This window comes from Ziziphus jujuba, chromosome 10 (genome assembly GCF_031755915.1).
Source record: "Ziziphus jujuba cultivar Dongzao chromosome 10, ASM3175591v1".
Taxonomy (NCBI): Eukaryota; Viridiplantae; Streptophyta; class Magnoliopsida; order Rosales; family Rhamnaceae; genus Ziziphus; species Ziziphus jujuba.
In genome coordinates, this window is record NC_083388.1 from 859,362 (window position 1) to 877,086 (window position 17,725).

Here is a 17,725-nt window from a genome sequence, read left to right on the forward strand (position 1 = left end):
TATTTTCAAATCCATTATCTGCCCTATCTATCTTTAACTTTCTTAGGAATTCGTTGATTCAATACAAGACAATAGAAAACAAAAACTAAGAAGCTTACAGGAAGTTATAAGATTTTTTTTATTTTTGAACATCAGAGGACGACGGGATATGATTAACCTTATAAATATGAAACACAAACAACTAGCTATATCTCCATGTTCAATTTCCAACACTCACAAAACATGTCTTCAATTTAGCAAACTTAAAATTAATATCTTAAAATTACAATTAGAACACCTTCATTTCAAATCCCACATCCTCTATACATTTGTGAAGAAAAGGAACCTAATATCCTGCAACCATCTCCCACCTGTAAGATCTTATCCCCTTGAGTGGAAAAAAAATAAAAAATAAGTCTACTAAAAAAAATAAAAAAGAAAAGAACAGAAACTTGGCCACACAACGGTAGTTCGATCATTAGCCTCCGGAAAAACAGCTAACCAGGACTCAAACTTCCAACGGACAATTGATCGACAAATTCAGACACTTATCTAACTAAAAAACACACATTAGAAAGATCAATCATTTGTTTGTGGGAGACAAAATTAGTCAAAGCTACAACAATGCAAAGAGCTTGGACTGGAAACCATGTCAGTCATGGCAAGCAAAAGAGGGCTCACTCTCAACATATCCAGGCCAAGAATCTGTGCTGCAGGCTGTTCACTGCAAACTACTGGGCCTACCGGTTGCTGGAATAGGAGCTGCTTGGGGGAAAGAGTGCTGGACCATCAATTTGTTGTTCCCAATGGCATCAGCAGATGATGCACCGGCCTTTACAGTTTGTTCCAAAAGGTGAACCAGTGACATAAAAATTTCCATCCTCGTTACATCCCTGTTTGCCTGGATAAGAAAATTGTAAATAAAATGAAACATATAGAAGAAAAGGCGATTATGCAATTATTTCTCCATTTCTGGAGGAAAATTATCAATTGAAAAGATTTGCTCAATAGATAAGTTGCAACACCATCATTTGTTGATGGGAAGATAGAGAAAGCAGAAGCCTAAACTACTTATCCCCGGGAATTAATCAATTTCCAGCATTTACAAAAATATACTATCCAATTTAACAGGAATCAGAAAGATCAAAACAGAGTCAACTACTCTTCACCCACAGAAAAGGCTAGCCAGTAACGTCAGCTATTGACCAACATCTCATAGTCCGTAGTGTGAGCTCACATCAGAAAAATATAAGATATGCTTACACCTTACTGGCTGGAGGGAAGAGGACACTACTAAGTTTCCCCTAAGCTACATCCATACTAAATTCCCAGATACGTAATCATGTCCTGAAATTTGATAGCTACACCAACGGTGTAGCATGAACCATCACTTAGCATGGTCACTAGAATAAAGGGTTTTCAACATGCAAATACGAAAAAATTATGCGAGCTTATTCTTGTTTAGCTGTGTATTAAACCAGCGCTCAAGTTTTTGCAGAGAGGAAAGATAAGGAAGAAAATAGAAAATCAAAAAGGCACAACTCCATCAAACAGCAAAGCCAAAAGTAAAATCTTCTTTTATTAAACTATTATTTAGTTTTCTTCACCAATTGCAGTCAGAGGTATATAAGAGAATACTGCCAAAATATTTCCCATCAAGTAGAAGTGTAATTTAGAAAGAAAGCAAAATAGACATTATGTATTCCTGCCATGTGCAATTGACCTGAATAAAGGTCTATATAGAATGTTACCTCCACCGCAAAGCGTGCCCATATCTTATCATTTCGTGCTTCCATCACCCCCTTCAAAATGGTCAAACCCATTCCTCTAATTAAATCAGCTATTTCCAAAAAGAAACCTCGTTCTTCACAAAGCATCTGTCAAAAGAAGAAGCAAAATTAAACAAAAGAAATTTTTAAATAGAAATTCAGATCAAAAAGCTTCAATAATATTTTAGCCAGTACCTCTACAAGCATCTGACGAGGGGGATTCAGATCCTCAACTACAATAGGGCAAACCATAGACTGTGAGCCAACCTCAAAAGCCCATGTTGCTCCTCCCTCAAAGTTATCTTTTAAAAGCAATCCACCTTCCTTGTCAATAATCTGCATGGCCAGGATAGAAATTCTCTTAGGAAGTTTCTTATGTATTATAGCTCAAGGAATAAAATGGTCTATCATCATATCCCAGTAGCAATGATGTAAAATCTACTTTAAGCATTTTAACTTTTCTGTTTTACAAAATCTAAATATAGTAAGAAGTTCCTTTTTTTTTTTTTCTTTTTTTTTTTTTTTAACCTTTTGTTTGGGCTGTTCAAAGATCTACTCATACTACAAATGTACAAGAGATATAACTTCAATGCACAATACCTCACCTTCATGGACTTTATAAGATACTCTCTCCCTATTATTTAATATCTCTTAATTCACAATGCCCAACTCACAAAAGGACAACCAAGGTGCCTGTCAATAAAAGAAAAAAAAAATTCTTAAAAAGTTTAGGACTTTGTACCTTAGATTCTCCTGTTTGTTTTAGCTTGTCGGCATGCTTTGTGACACTTTGCAAGAAAAGCATATGCTTGATAGTGCGTTCAAGCAATGCATCTATGCTACACTGAAAAACATAATATAGATAAAAGAATAGCTTTAATATCTGAAAACACTATATGCCAAAGGGAAAAGATTATAAGGTGAAAACAGAAGAGAGGCATTACTTTTGCCCCATTTGGTACAATCTCTCGCAACTCTTTCACGCGATCCTGGATCATCTGTCGATCTTTTGGCCTGGGCTTGGGGTTCTCTCCAGGTTTAAGCCTTTTGCGGTTTGATTTGCCAAGTTCATCAGGCTTCTTTGAATATGCAGTCGAAACACTATTTTCACGTTTCACACTACTGCCCTGTTCAACCCAAGAACTAATTTGAGATCCATAAACAGAAGTAGTTTGAGAACAATTTCCCACATTGTCCTTGCTACACCCAGTTTTTAATGAACTAGATTTCACTGTCCCAGCATTATGCATAGGCTCAGGAAGCCGAAAGGCCTCCCCTTGCATATGATTAGATGTACTATTGCATCCATATGTCAAGGAACTGCTAGGGACAGAGGCAGTACTGATCCTCGTCGATGTTGTTCTGCAAGACAAATCATCATCATCCGAATTCTGCTTGGCAGCACGGTGAGCCTTAGAAACTACAGCATCCAATAGATGGTCAGTGCCTGTTCCAAAGAAGATGCCAAAATCTGATATCCCTTCACTTGCTGAACACAAAGTAGAATCCATATCCTTCATATTTGTAAAAGTAGACAAATTCTCACCCATACTTTGTGCACTTCCGTCAAGTCCTTGAGCAAGCAAATTATTCAAATGGCAGCTAAGCAGGTTATTTTTAAAGTCCAAACCCAAAATATCAAACAAGTCGTCTCCTGATGGAGGTTGGATGCATCCATCTTCGAGTTTAGGATTTGTAGATCCTGGACGCTGCATTTTACTGTCAAGGTTCTCAAAGTCATAAACAAAACCATTGATATGCTGACTCAAAGGCATGCTCTCATCTGGATGGACTAGTGAGTTATTAACAGCTTGGAACAATTCACTTTGTATCCTTTGCTCACTTGGAGCCAATCCATTTTGAGTAAGCTTCACATCTTCTCTAAATCGTCCATGGTCAACAATTTTTGACAGCATATGAACTGTAGCTAATTGATCTGCCAAACTAGATGAAGAAACCTCCTCCATTCTAAATGCTGTGCTTGGGCTTGAAACAGAACAAGGAACTAAATTCTTCTCTGATTGCCTACTTATTCCATCATGTATTTGACTTCTTTCATTCAATGGAGTGGTACCACAACCGTTCTTGCAATCAAGGGTTAAGCGTCCACTTGTTCTCTGTAAAGGCATATTAAAGTTATTTGACACAAATGCATTGTCCCCAAGATGATTACAAATGCTAACACCCGATAAATTCTTATTTTCCCTCAACATCATATCTCTCTGACTGGCACGTGATTGGACAAAACCAGGTACATTAAGTCCAGACCTTGAATTGCATGAAGAAACCTGACGGTTGAGCCATGCATCCAAATTTGAGGGGACCACTTCAGCTCCTACAATTTCATCCTTAAGTTGGCCTCCACATGGAAAGTTTGACTTCATCAGTGAAGGAAATTTTGGCTGGCAAGGATTATCATGGGATTTAGGCAAGATAACATTGGCCGGGTTTTCAAATGTTGAACCAATAGTTTGCTGATTATGTTGAATATTTTTAACAAGAGAATGGAACGGTTGACCAACAAGGCTTGAAGCCTGGGATGAGTAGCTTTGTTGATTGTAGTTGTTAACCACAGAAGAAGAATTTGTCACCTTCTGTACTCCAGGTGAATCAACGTGTGCCAATTTTCCAACAGTAACTGGTAACCCTATTTTCTCAGCAGAATCTTTCGTCGCACAGCTGTCAGATAAAAGAGCACCACGAACACATCCCAGTTGCATGATCAAACTCTTCACCTCATTAACAAATGCTATATTCTCCATAATCTGAAACATGAATATATACAACAAGCTGTAAGCAACTAGTGGAAACAATAAACTTCTTTAATCTATAACCAAATTGAGCATGCACTGACATGGATAAATGGATATGTTAATTATGATACAAAATAATCATATTTAAGTATGAGCATGTTGAGCTGCTGCTGTTTACAACAGCAAAAGAAGCTGTAATTAATGACAATTATTCCAATATTTCTAAATCTTGTCACATCAATAAGCATAATGAATAGCATTGCTTTATTTACTCCAAAATCAGGAACTAATTTTCATCCTGAGCAAAGTGATCATTTATAATGGAAAAGCAATAAGCAAGGCCAGTACTTCAACAATTACTAAAACCAGTACCTAGGTGAAATTCAGTAGGACATGAAACCCAAATAATTGACTCATGGTTGGAAATTGTGGCAGAGTAGTATTTGGATAATAATAATCATTGAGGCATGTAAATGTAAATTCCTAATGGGAAATAAGAAACTAACATTAGGAATAAAATAAATAAGACATTTACAGAGTGACCAATATGTTACAGATCACTTAAGGAGTCTACCATCAACTTTCACCAAAACAACACATTAATTTTAGAAAAAGATCTCCAAGTCTTTAGCATCAGTTGGCAATTATGCAAGGAACAGAATAACTACACAAAAATTACTTACAGCTGAGGAAGAACCAAGTTGAACAACACCATGGGGAAGAACAGGGATAACAGCAACTGTCTGCAGAGAAGAAACAAGTAATATGAAAAACAGAAGCAAGCTATTGGACAAAACACCCAATTAATCAATTATACAGAAGCCTATGACTATCAAACCTGCATGCCAGCTGAGAATTGATGATGCATCTCATTTAGTACCTGAAAACCACCAAAAGTAAAAGTAATTTAAGGCATAACCAAACCCATTCTTACCACGAACTTTTCCACTGCATTTAACCCCCAAAGCTAAGTTAATATCACTAGAAAAACCAAAACATGTTTCTGCATAGATTTTTGCCTCTCACAGCCAACCACCGTTGGAGAATATGAAGTTATATTATTTTAAAAAGCTAAATTACAATAAACCTCCTATAGTTTGCACTTTCCTCTTATCTACCTTTGTATTTATTAAACTATAAATACATACTGTTAGGTTTGAAATATTTTGGAAAGCATCAATGCGTCAGTCAGACAGTAATTTTCAGTAAAACAACATAGAATTTTCTTCAAAAACAATAAATTTACCTTCTTACATGTTTAACCTGACAACCTATTTCAAATATTTATTTGTATTTTACATCAAAAAATATCATAATTCATATGTTCCTAATTATATGGATATTTGGTGGTTGGTTAGAAAAATAAGCAAGATAATTTTGTCATTTACAAAAATGATAATAATTGACTAATTGTTTCACTGTCAAAAGAGGTGTCAACGTAACAAATTTAAATATAATAGGATGAATCAGGAATATCTGAAGGAAAAAAAACACTATACTTGAAAGAGATACGGATTAGATGGGGTGTTATTCACCAAACTTAAAATTCATTATTTTCTCTTATTGAAACTTATTCATCATCTAGACTCCTCAATTAGAAAAACAAATGATGAGTTTATGATATTTTTAGAACAAGCACTTAAGCATAGATCACATACAATAGTTCTTAGCTTGGAATTTATAGCCACTTCGGGAAGTAAAATTGTGATTTATACCTCTGGTGGATGGGCATCTTTAGAGTAATTGTTTGAAAGAATCCATTGATGATGTCCTGTAAATGCAGCTCGCCCAACCATTCTGCAAAAACACCAAGAAAACATTGGTTTAATTATGATAACAACTTACAAAAAGCAATGGAATAAAACAATTGAAGACCTAATCAAAGCAGAATTAGAATATGTAATAGCCATACCCTTCACCCACTATATTAACCTGATTACTGGTTAACATTTTGTTAATAAGTGTGAAGACTCTATCCACTGAATGAATCCCAACCTGGGAGGAGCCAATTTCAGAAGACACCCAGCACCTTTCCAACTCTCCAAAAGGTACTTCATCACTCACAGTTCCAGAAATGCGCAAAGGTACAGAAAACTTTGCAGGTTCGTAATGGCATTCTTCCCAAATTAACAACCTGGAAATCAAGTAATATTTTCTTCAAACTCAAATAGACAAGTATAATTATTCAACCATAAGAAAGACATTAGAAACTCTAAGGGTGGGAAATGAAAATGTTTTTTTGAAGGTAAAGAAATGAAAATATTAAAATATATATATATAGATATATTAATTTATTAAGAAAATTATTTAATATGAAGAAATATCAATTTAAAATGCTGTCTAAGCAGCCCATCAGAGAATGACAAAAGACAACTGATTAGCAAATTAATATCCCATTTGCTACTGAAAAGGTTAACCTTTTCTTATTGAAACAAGAACATAAGACCAAACAGAATCAAACAACGAAGACAAATCCTAAATCAAAAGATTCATGGTAAATGAGTCCAATACAGAAAGAGTTTTCTTTTCCCCCCTTTTTCTTTTTTGTTTTTCAATCATGATACAGGGCGAGCTTGTGAAACTAATACAGACCCACTTTATCTCTAGGAATCTTAAGAGACAAAACAGAAAAAACCAAAACACAACCTTCTAGAAAAGGGAACTTTAAGAAATCGTATAGCGAAGCATCTTAAAGAAAATAGTAACCAATAACCCACCTACATGTCAAACGCATCTAAGGATCCCTTACTAAAATTCCAAACCCTAGAACTTAAAGACCAAAAAACAAAATGATAATACATGTCAGATCCACTCTGTTTGGACACTGAGAAAAAGTAGGACGATAGAACGAAATCTAAATCGTTAGAAAAATCTTTCAGTATTTGGAATCCGAAACATTCAAAGCTTGAACTAAAGTTTTGAACCCATGAGAAAACAAAGATTTTCAAAAACAACCAAAAAAAAAAAAAAAAAATTCTACCCAAACTAAACCAAACCCAACTCGTTCTTTAGCTTTGATTGACTTGCTCAGTACTGGAAAAAAAAAAAAAAAAAAAAAAAAGAAGAGAGAACAAAAAGAAAAACAAGTTGAAAGAGAAATTTTCCACGCTCTATTTCTAATTTCTGCTCCTCTTTTTTTTTTTTTTTTTCCAGTGAAACTTACTTAGGGTTTTGGCAGCCGATCTTCCAGAACACAGCATAAGACCACTGATTCCAACCACAAAGAGTCTTCAACGCTTCCTTCAGCAAAAACCCCATGGCTTCAACAACTTGCTAGCTCCCCAACGAAAAAAAAACACGCGCTATCGATTACACTAAAGAGAAGCCCAAGAAGAGAAAATTCCCAACAGAAAGTCTCAAGTATATACAGAAACAGCATGAAAAGTAAAAAGAAAAGCACCGGAGACCGTACACTTTCCGACGAGACTTCCCGAAGAAAAAGAAGTTGGAAAAAAAGAAAAAAGGCCTAACTTCCTCTACACGATCCTCTCCCAGCTTGCTTCGTCCTCAAACCTCCACTTCTCTTCCTCTCCGGATCCAAGTTTCCAGCGACCAGTCTCCGGCCAGCCATATATAGCCTCAAAAAAAATAAAAGCTCAAAGAAAAAAAAACCCGAAGAACCTCCCCAAGAAAAAAAGATTATAAAAAGCCCTTAATAAACCTACACTATTCCACAAGCTTCCAGCTTCAATACACCTTCTACGATTTGCTCCATTTCCAAAACTATTTTAAAAAATAATAAGAAATTTTTAGAAATAAGAATTTTCAAAAGAATTACAGAGCGACAAGTACTTCAGAAGCTCAGCGAGAATCGCAGACACTGTGTAGCTGAGCTGCTGCTTTCCTTCTGCTATGCTGGCTGTTTGTTTCAGGGCTTTTGCTTTCAGACTCAGAAACAAAAATATATATATATATAAATTAAAAATTAAAAATTAAAACTTAAAATTCTCTCCTTTCTCTATCTCTCTCTGAGGCCAAAAGACTTTGTCTTGAAGCTCTAAAAATACGCAGGTGGGGAAAAGGGCAAAGCCTTAATAACAGGGCACTGGGTTTGGTTGAATTTACGAGGGAGTGCCACTGAGTTGATGATGATTTTGTCGGTTTCTGGCTTTCTCAGTGTCTGCCTCTGTGTGTGTGTGTGTGTGTGTGCGCGCGCGCGCGCGAGAGAGACGTAATTGGAATGCCCTTTGTTGTTGGGCCTGAACTCTGAACAGAACCCAAGAGAGAGAGAGAGAGTAAAAAGAGTAATCAAATATTTGGACATAGTGCGAGTTGTTGTCGTCATGACGTCACGGATTTTACTTATCTGCCCTTCCATTTTTTATTTAAATTACGAAAATGACAGAAAGACAGACAATGTGTAAGGTGAAGGGATAATTTTGATTGTCGTGCGTGGCATGACATTTAAGAAATGACACGTGGACGAATAAAATAATTCCTTTTTATAATTATTTTATGGGAAGAATTTATTAGATACGTTTTACACAGGACATTCATGATTCATGTGGCGTTTATTGATTTATTTATATTTCTATTTTTTGGAGGGGGTCGCAGCAAAAGAATATTCATAGTAATCCATTCCACATGAATGATTGAAGTATGAAAAAAACCAAAAAAAAAAAAAAAAAAAAAGCCATCACCAATAAGATTTTAGACTCTTTTCTTTTTCAAGTAACTTGTTATACAAAATATGCTTTACGAAGATTTGATCGTGAATTCTTATCTGTGGATATGAAATCATTTCTAGAAATGATGTTAAATATGTTTTAAAAAAAATTAATGATGCTTGTCTCCGGAGTTACTGGAATTAAATGCTAGCTAAAAACAGACTATATATAGTAATTGACAAGAAAAAAAAGTAGTTGACCAGCAATCTTTATGGAATTTTTCTTCGCATATTAAACAAGTAAATGGTTTTCTCAAAATAATTAAATAAACGAAAAAAAAATATTAAAAGTTTCAATGGACGTCACCTAAAAAAGATGGAATAGATACATATGAATCACAACGAACAATAATATAAATATTTATAATTAATACTATTAAGATCTTCATTGACAAACTGAATAATTTAACCTTTAAGTAGGAGAGGGCCAAATATATATATAGAAATATTGGTCATACATGGCCAAATATATATTTAAATATATTAAATAAATATTTAAAAAATAAAAAAATATTATACAAATAAAAAGCCTTGTGGATTTATTCCCTCCCAGGCCCATAATAGCTCCATATATTATGTCCAATGCCTATTTGCATTTGGACTATTCCATCGTACAACGGGCATTTGGGCTTAACTAAGCTAGATAGAAATTTTGATGGGCCGATCAAATTTCTTGTCTATAGAGAATGGCAAAAATGAATAATTCTCAGCCCTTTTTTAGCGGTAAGAAAAGTTTAAATGGTAAAAGAAATTCATTTATCACAGGTTAATTAGAGAAATATTTTTAAATTTAAAATTTTCTAGGATCTTATTAATATAAAATTTATTTTATTCAAGAGTAATAAAAACAAAAAGTGGATGACATTAAAAATTTATTTTATTTAAGAGTGATTAAAAAAAAAAAAAAGCGAATGACATTAACAAGGAAAGACCATGTGTATTCACTGATTATGGTTCGTCATTAAAATTGTCCATTACAATAGATCAGAAGAATTTATACAAATTTCAGTATTTGATCTAGTTACTAGAGTCTTTCATTGGATATTTGATTTGTGATGAAAAAAATTTCAAAACGATAGACAAAAATTTGATGGTCTCAACTATCAAGTAGCTGGTTTAAATACTCAAAGCTATTAAATTGAGTTTATGAAGTAGTGCAAATAATTAATATGAAAAATAAAATCAAATTGATTATTTTCAAAGGAAACTAAAGTGCACATTTATATTCTCGTTGGTTAGCATAAACCAACTTAGAAATTGACGATGAAATCAATGCGGAGAACAAAAGGTCCCTTTTCTTTATTATTATTATTACTTTGCCTTTTCAATTTTTTACTGTTACTTTTCCCCGGTTGTCTTTTTGGGTTGAATAAAGACAGGCCAGATTATGACTGACACAATAAAAACAGTAGTACTATTGAAAACCCAGTACATGGCAGCCAACCTTTTATAAAAACAACAAAGTACCGGGCAGCTAGCCCAGTTACAAAACATGATTGGAGAACAAATCTCATATATTTGGTCAACAATTTTGATCACTCTGTTTCATTTCAAATTAATATAAAATTCAATTGGAGTATGGTCTTCATGCACCTGAATTTTTAGCTCCTGCCAAAATTGTTCTATGTTTATTTATTTATATGGTGTGAGAATAATTTGTGCAGAAAGAAAGCTGTGAGCAATTATTGGAATGATACATTCCCTTAACTTAACTAAAGGGTGGCAAAAATTATAAAATTTTATTTAATGTATTTGTTTTTGTGTGTAATATATTAAATAAGTAAATTGCCATTGGTAAACATATAATATTTGTGATATTGCTTTTATCTCCAACTCTGTCGCATTTCCAACCACAAAAAGAAAAAAAGAAAAAGATAAAATTTTAAGAATAGTGAAAGTGAAAAAAAAAAAAGTTAGTGAAAGACAGAGAGAGAGAGAGAGAGAGAGAGATATTTTGATAGAGTTATTAAAGAAGAAGGGCTTAGCTCTACAAGTTTCGTACTCTATTATTAGGAGTCTGTGGTGGGAAATGGGAAGTAGACGTTTCCTCGTTTTTCAGTTGTTCCCATCTGGTGCCCCACCACCACCATCACTACTCTCCTAAGTTCCCACTATCTCTCTCATACATTATTATTATCATTTTTATTTTTTAATTTTCAATGAAGTGAAAAGAAAGGTCCAAGCTAAGCCCGTGAAGTTTATTTTTTAAATATAATTTTTTAAAAATCAATATCCAATATTAATGAGCCACCTAATACAATTAGGAAGAAGAAAAGGGTGCAATAGAAAAGCAAACTAACTATCAACCTGTCATTTTCCATATTCCTACAATTAATCTTATCTTTTTATATATCTTTATTTATTTATTTATTAATATATATGGGAAAAAAAAGGCAAATACGCAAAAGGGTATCTATCTTCTAATTGTGAGGCTGTTTTAAAAAGCCCATATATCCGACGACTTTATTAATTTTCTTTTATAACAAGTGGAGAAAAAAAAAATTTCTCTCTCTTTTTTTTTTTTTTTTTTTTGGGGGGCAGGGATTTGGTTCTGACAAAGAAGCATATATTTAGCTAGCAATCTCCAAAGCCTAAAAAAGAGATGTATAGAAAGAGAGAGAGATTATTAGATTTAGCTCCGATGATAGACAGATAGATTGACTGACATGTGCTGATCAGATGTACGTACCCACCCCCCAACCGCATCTTGGCCTGTTTCTGCAAACAGAAAAGGTCCTTCATGGCTTATCCTTTTCAATTTTCTTTCTTTTTCTTTCTTTTTTTTTTTTTTTTTTTTTAATATCATTATCATTATTATTCACTATTTATACTATATATTTTATTATTCCAGTTCCGATCGGTCTGATCTATTTGATGCATGGTCTATCTATGTGTCATACTTCAAATTCCATTGAAAGTGGATCCTCTCTCTCTCTCTCTCTCTCTCTCTCTCTCTCTCTCTCCCTCTCCATATATATACAAACATATAGATATATATGCATACATATTCTTCAACTTTTTTTTTTTTTTTTTTCAATTTCCTTTTCGGAAAGTTTGCTAAATTTCACAGAATTGCGAGGGGTTTTCGTTGGATATATGTATGTATAATGTAAACATAAATACATGTATAAGCTTTTCAAGTAATATTGATGGATTCCTTATCATGATCTGTGTCTTTTCTCCATATTCTTTGATCTCTTTCAGGAGGGACTAGCTAACCACATCAAAAAATGGACCTACACTCTCCTCTGATTCATGTACTACCTAGAGTACCAGACGAGGAACACAGTTGAGTAGGCTGTTGCAGCAGTTTAGTGTCCGAACGACTATGGCGACGTACTATAATCATGGGAGCTCAGAAGTCCAAGCCTCTGACGGCGGGATCCACACGCTTTATCTCATGAACCCCAACTACGTCACGCCTTTCTCTGATGAAACCCTCCACCACCACCACCACCAATCCCACCAATTAGTCGGCATCCCTCTTTCCGAAAACAACGCCGCCGCCACCGGATCCAACAATTCTGATGACGACGATCCCGCCGCCAGCTCAACCATCCGTCCATCGGCCCACCAATTTCCCACCGCCTTCCATGGCACTGCGGCTGCTTCTAGAGTTCCGTACAGCCTATGCGGTGGTCCGATGGTCGGAGACTCCAGCGGTGTCACAGCCATCGATGTCGCTGCAGCTTCGCAGATGGCTTTTCGGAGACCGCCGGAGGTACCGGTTGTGACCGGACCTACACTGCAGGGTTTGTCTTTGAGCCTTTCTTCTCAACAAACGGTTTATCCATCGGAGCATGAGGTTCCGGTGGCTGCTATATCGCGAGCCACCGGATTGTTGACGGTGGGAAACTCTCAGTCTTCGTCGTCGGGTGGATTTGGTGGAGGAGTGCAAAGTGTGCTTTTGGGGTCTAAGTATTTGAAAGCTGTTCAGGAGATTCTTGATGAAGTTATTAACGTTGGAAAAGAAATTACAAAGCCCACTAACTCCTCCGAGATCGGAACCAAACAGAAGATGAAGATGAATAGGGAATCCACGCCGGCAAACGGAGGCAGTTCTAGTGGCGGTGGCAGCGGCAGTGGTGCTGGCTCCAAGCAACCAGCTGAGCTTACCACTGCGCAAAGGCAAGAGCTTCAAATGAAGAAAGCAAAGCTTGCTAGCATGCTTGATGAGGTATATATACATTTTTCTATTCATGCTCATTTCTCCTCAATATTTATTTTGTTTCAAAATTGCATTCGATCTTGTTGAGCTTGCTCTGTATGTATGTATATATGTACAGTAATTTTCTTCTAGGCTACAGCACTGTAACACCAAATTATCAGTCTCTTCGAGCTGAGAGATAGCTAAAATTTCACACACACAGATATATATATATATATATATATTTATTTATATATATACAAAGCTTATGTTAACTTATATTTACATATATTAGTAGGTAATTAAAAAAACGTGTGTAAACCAAATATATGTTAGTTAAAAAGAAAGGAGTTGGTGGAAGACCGATGAGGTTTACCAATTAGCTCTACCATACTTAGAGTTCATTGAATTAATACCAAAAAAAAAAAAAAAAAAAAAAATTGAATTATGGGTTTTCACTTCTGGTATGTCCACAAATTTCATGGCGTATTTAAAAAGGAATAAAAATATGGGTGGGTGGGGGTCGGGACCATTTGAGTCTGTTTGCAGAGTTCCACATCTTTTACCCTACTGACCATATGATTATACAACTTTCAAAAGTGCAAAAAATATGAATAAAGAATAATAATAATTAAAAGATAATAGTTATCCAACTTTAAAAAGCCAGCTTTCTTTTTTTTTCTTTTCTCTCTCTTTTCCTGTCTTGGGCTTTTGCCTGGCACTTGTCGCCGAGCTGAGGTCCTTGGTCAACCATGTCATAAGCCATGCTCTCTTTAATTCCAAGCAAACTTAATTATTCTCAGCCTTTGTTATGATTATAACTATCATACATACGTATATATAACATATAATTTTCTTTTTTTTTTCTTTTTTTTTTTTTTGAACTTTTATTGTGAAGGTGGAGCACAGATACAGACAGTACCACCACCAAATGCAAATAATTACTTCTTCGTTCGAGCAAGCAGCAGGTTTTGGTTCATCAAAATCATACACTGCTTTGGCTTTACAGACAATCTCCAAGCAATTTCGATGCCTTAAAGACGCCATCTCTTCGCAAATCAAAGCCACAGGGAAAAGCTTGGGAGAAGACGATGAAGAATGTTTAGGTGCAAAGATTGAAGGATCGAGATTAAGGTATGTAGACCATCAGCTTCGTCAACAGCGAGCACTACAGCAGCTGGGAATGGGAATGATCCAACATAACAATAATAATGCTTGGAGACCACAGAGAGGATTGCCAGAACGGGCTGTTTCTGTTCTTCGTGCTTGGCTCTTTGAACACTTCCTCCACCCGTACGTGTATATATTTATATATATATATTTGCATATATGCATATATCTAATCAATGAGTTTCTTATCCAAAGGATCCTTGGAAAAAATTTTTACCCAAGATCATCCTATTACGTACAAGTAATAAGTCGCTTATTATCGATAATAGGATGTGATCCAAGAGAATTTTCATATATATAAAACTTTAGCCAATAAAAATGGCATGTATTTCTAGCAAAACTTGTGTGTGCGTGTGTGTGTGTTTTTAACCATGTTTTCTACCTTGGTTTTGTGTAGTTATCCAAAGGATTCCGATAAAGTATTGCTTGCAAAACAAACTGGGCTTACTCGAAGCCAGGTAACAGAAATTCTCATTACATTAGGATTATTATTATGATTATTTTGATGAAAAATCATAAAAAATCTCTATCATCAGTTTTTAGGTTTCTTTAAAAGTTAAAATTTAAAAATATATTTATGATTATAAGAGTTTTAATAAATTTTATTTTATTTTTTTTAGAATTTTAATATTTTATTAAATTCATATAAACTTTAAATCCATTTTTAAAAATATATTTATGATCTATATGAACTTTAACAGTTTTCATATAGTAAATTTTATATTACTAAAATTTTAATATTTTACTAAATTTATTTAAATTTCTAATATATTTTATTTAAAGTTGAACCCTTAAAATTCTAAAAACTAATAATAAATATTCTGATAAAAAAATCCATGGAAATATTCTAACAGGAGATTGACATATCATATGCATTTATAAGTTACTTCTAAAATTTTGAATATCATAATTTTAATAAAATAGGATGTACCTTCCATCATATATGGTGGGCCGTATAACTCTAAGGTAAACATGCATTAATTTATTAAAATAATCGGAGTTCACAGATTAGTTTATGTTAAAATTTGAAGTTTATTCTTGAAATACAGGTTTCAAACTGGTTCATAAATGCGCGAGTTCGGCTATGGAAGCCAATGGTGGAAGAGATGTACTTGGAAGAAACTAAGGAACAAGAGCAAAAAGATGACACCAATCCTCAACAAGACAACAACAAAAACAAAGGCCTGCTGGCCGTTAACAAGAAAACATCAAGTACTTCATCGAACCTGCAGGATCATTCTACGGCTGGGGCGGCGGCTGATCAAATATCAATCGCTGGTTCATTGTCAACATCTCCAATGGGAGTTAGTAATAGTTCCCAGCTTCTTCAATCCCCGTCAGGCTTAAACGTTGTTGGTTCAAAGAAACGAAGGAGTACTTCTGAAATACTGCACAGTAATATTTCTCCAACACCGACCAATAGTAGTATTCTCTCAATGGACATGGAATATAGGAAAGTCATGAACGAGACAAGTGAAAGGCAAAGGCAAACCAACAAGGATAATACTTATAACTCGTTTATAACTGTAGCTACAAGTGAAGCTATTACTACTGGATTTGGTGCATATCCAAATAATATTGGTCATGACTTAGGGAGGTTTCAAGCTTCTGTGGATCAATTCACGCCGAGGTTTCATGGAAATAATAGTGGTATTTCTCTCACACTTGGTCTTCCTCACATTGACAATAATCTTTCTCTCTCCGGAACACAGAAAAGCTATCTCTCAAATTCCAACCAGAACATTCCATTGGGAATTAGGAGGATGGAGGAGATTGGTACAAGATCGGAAGCTGATCAATTCTTTGCGGTGAACCAACAACCGCAGTCCTCTCAATATTCCACTGCTGGTTTTGAGAACATGGACATGCAAAACAGAAAGAGGTTTGCCGCTCAATTGCTTCCAGATTTTGTGACATGAAGAAATTTGAAAAAATCTAGCTGGCCTTTTTTGCCGATCCATTAATCTCTCTTTCTTATTGGTAAAATTTCAAAACCTCAAATGAGATTTTTCAAATTTAGATAGGATGATCATGTTCAACTTCACTTGAATTATGTTATATGTATCTTAATTATATGCTGGATTTGTTTACTTGTAAAGGATAAAAAAGATGTAGTATATATATATATAGGAAAAATACTTAGTTTAGGGGGTGATTATAATATATTAGCTAGGTTTCGGGGATTGTATATTTATTATTTTGTAATGATGTATACCTTGAGATATAAGGGTATAATCAAAACAATATTTCATCAATATGCAAAATTAGTATGTTGGGGTGTACTACAAACTATTTCATATATATATATTGTCCAAATAATTTCTCTTCGCTTGAAGTAGTTGAGATGTATAGTTGACATATATGTATATACACGAAAACATTGCTGCAACTTCCGTATTTGATCTTATGTATTTTTACTTCATAAATTAAGTAAATAACAAGGAAACTAATATACAGATGGAAAGCCTACTATGTGCTAGTTCTATATATAAACTTTATTCTCTCTCTTTCTTTATATGTAATTGATACATCTAAATCAACCTTGTTTTGATTTTCCTAGGCAATGTCACTTATTATTATTTTTTTTACTAAGTTTAAATTGTATTTATAACCATTTTTCTTATTTGATATTTTGAATCCACAATCTAACTATGAGTTTAAATGATTTACCAACTAAATTAAAATTTGATTAAAAGTATAACTGTTTTTATTAGCAAAATTTGATGATACTTATAATAATTTATTTTCTATTTGGTTTTCAAAATAATTCAATTAATATATAAGTGAATTTGGTATATAAAATTCCTTAGAGAAAGGATTATTTTTTTACTGAATAATAGTATACATACCATCTAATTTACAAATATATTTATTAAAAATACATACATTATTATTTGATTGATTTATAATAATAATAATATTTATTATTTCAAAAATTCAACTATTTATTTTTAAAATTATAATAATATATTAGTTAATTCAACTTTTTTATTTGGTATGCTATATAGAGCTTTGGTACAAGAGTATCAGACATACGAAACGTGGTATTTGTTTGTCTTAGTGTAAACCGTAGAGACTAGAGAGGTAACGTGTTGAGGTCAGAGACGTCCATCAGCATCCCTGTGCACCTGGCACGCTTTTCCAACCCCTATTATCTATCACAAAAAGAAATGCACGTGCCTCATCCAAACAACCCCCTCTCTATCCTTCTATGTATGTAAATATACCCAAACACCCCGAA

At 34.2% G+C, this 17,725-nt stretch overlaps 2 protein-coding genes across 3 annotated transcripts; one reads left to right on the top strand and one right to left on the bottom strand.

Moving 5' to 3' along the window:
* Positions 1–223: 223 nt before the first annotated feature.
* On the bottom strand, positions 224–8,673 carry LOC107409774 (transcription factor LHW). The gene is made up of 10 exons (XM_048468069.2): positions 7,665–8,673; positions 6,414–6,635; positions 6,217–6,298; positions 5,340–5,381; positions 5,185–5,244; positions 2,693–4,513; positions 2,491–2,592; positions 1,944–2,084; positions 1,731–1,856; positions 224–880 (listed from the first exon to the last, which is right to left on the bottom strand). The coding sequence occupies exons 1-10, from the start codon at positions 7,757–7,759 to the stop codon at positions 701–703; spliced, it is 2,871 nt and encodes a 956-aa protein (XP_048324026.1). The 5' UTR covers positions 7,760–8,673; the 3' UTR covers positions 224–700.
* Positions 8,674–11,650: 2,977 nt separating this feature from the next.
* Positions 11,651–16,812, top strand: LOC107403944 (BEL1-like homeodomain protein 1). Of its 2 annotated transcripts, none has more exons than XM_048468252.2 (5): positions 11,651–11,900; positions 12,372–13,344; positions 14,213–14,607; positions 14,882–14,942; positions 15,534–16,812. In XM_048468252.2, exons 2-5 carry the CDS (start codon positions 12,496–12,498, stop codon positions 16,401–16,403), a joined length of 2,175 nt encoding a protein of 724 aa, XP_048324209.2. In that variant the 5' UTR covers positions 11,651–11,900; positions 12,372–12,495; the 3' UTR covers positions 16,404–16,812. The 2 variants fall into 2 exon arrangements, with proteins under 2 accessions (XP_048324209.2, XP_048324210.2); XM_048468253.2 differs by lacking the exon at positions 11,651–11,900 and adding an exon at positions 12,076–12,265.
* The last annotated feature ends 913 nt before the right edge of the window (positions 16,813–17,725 follow it).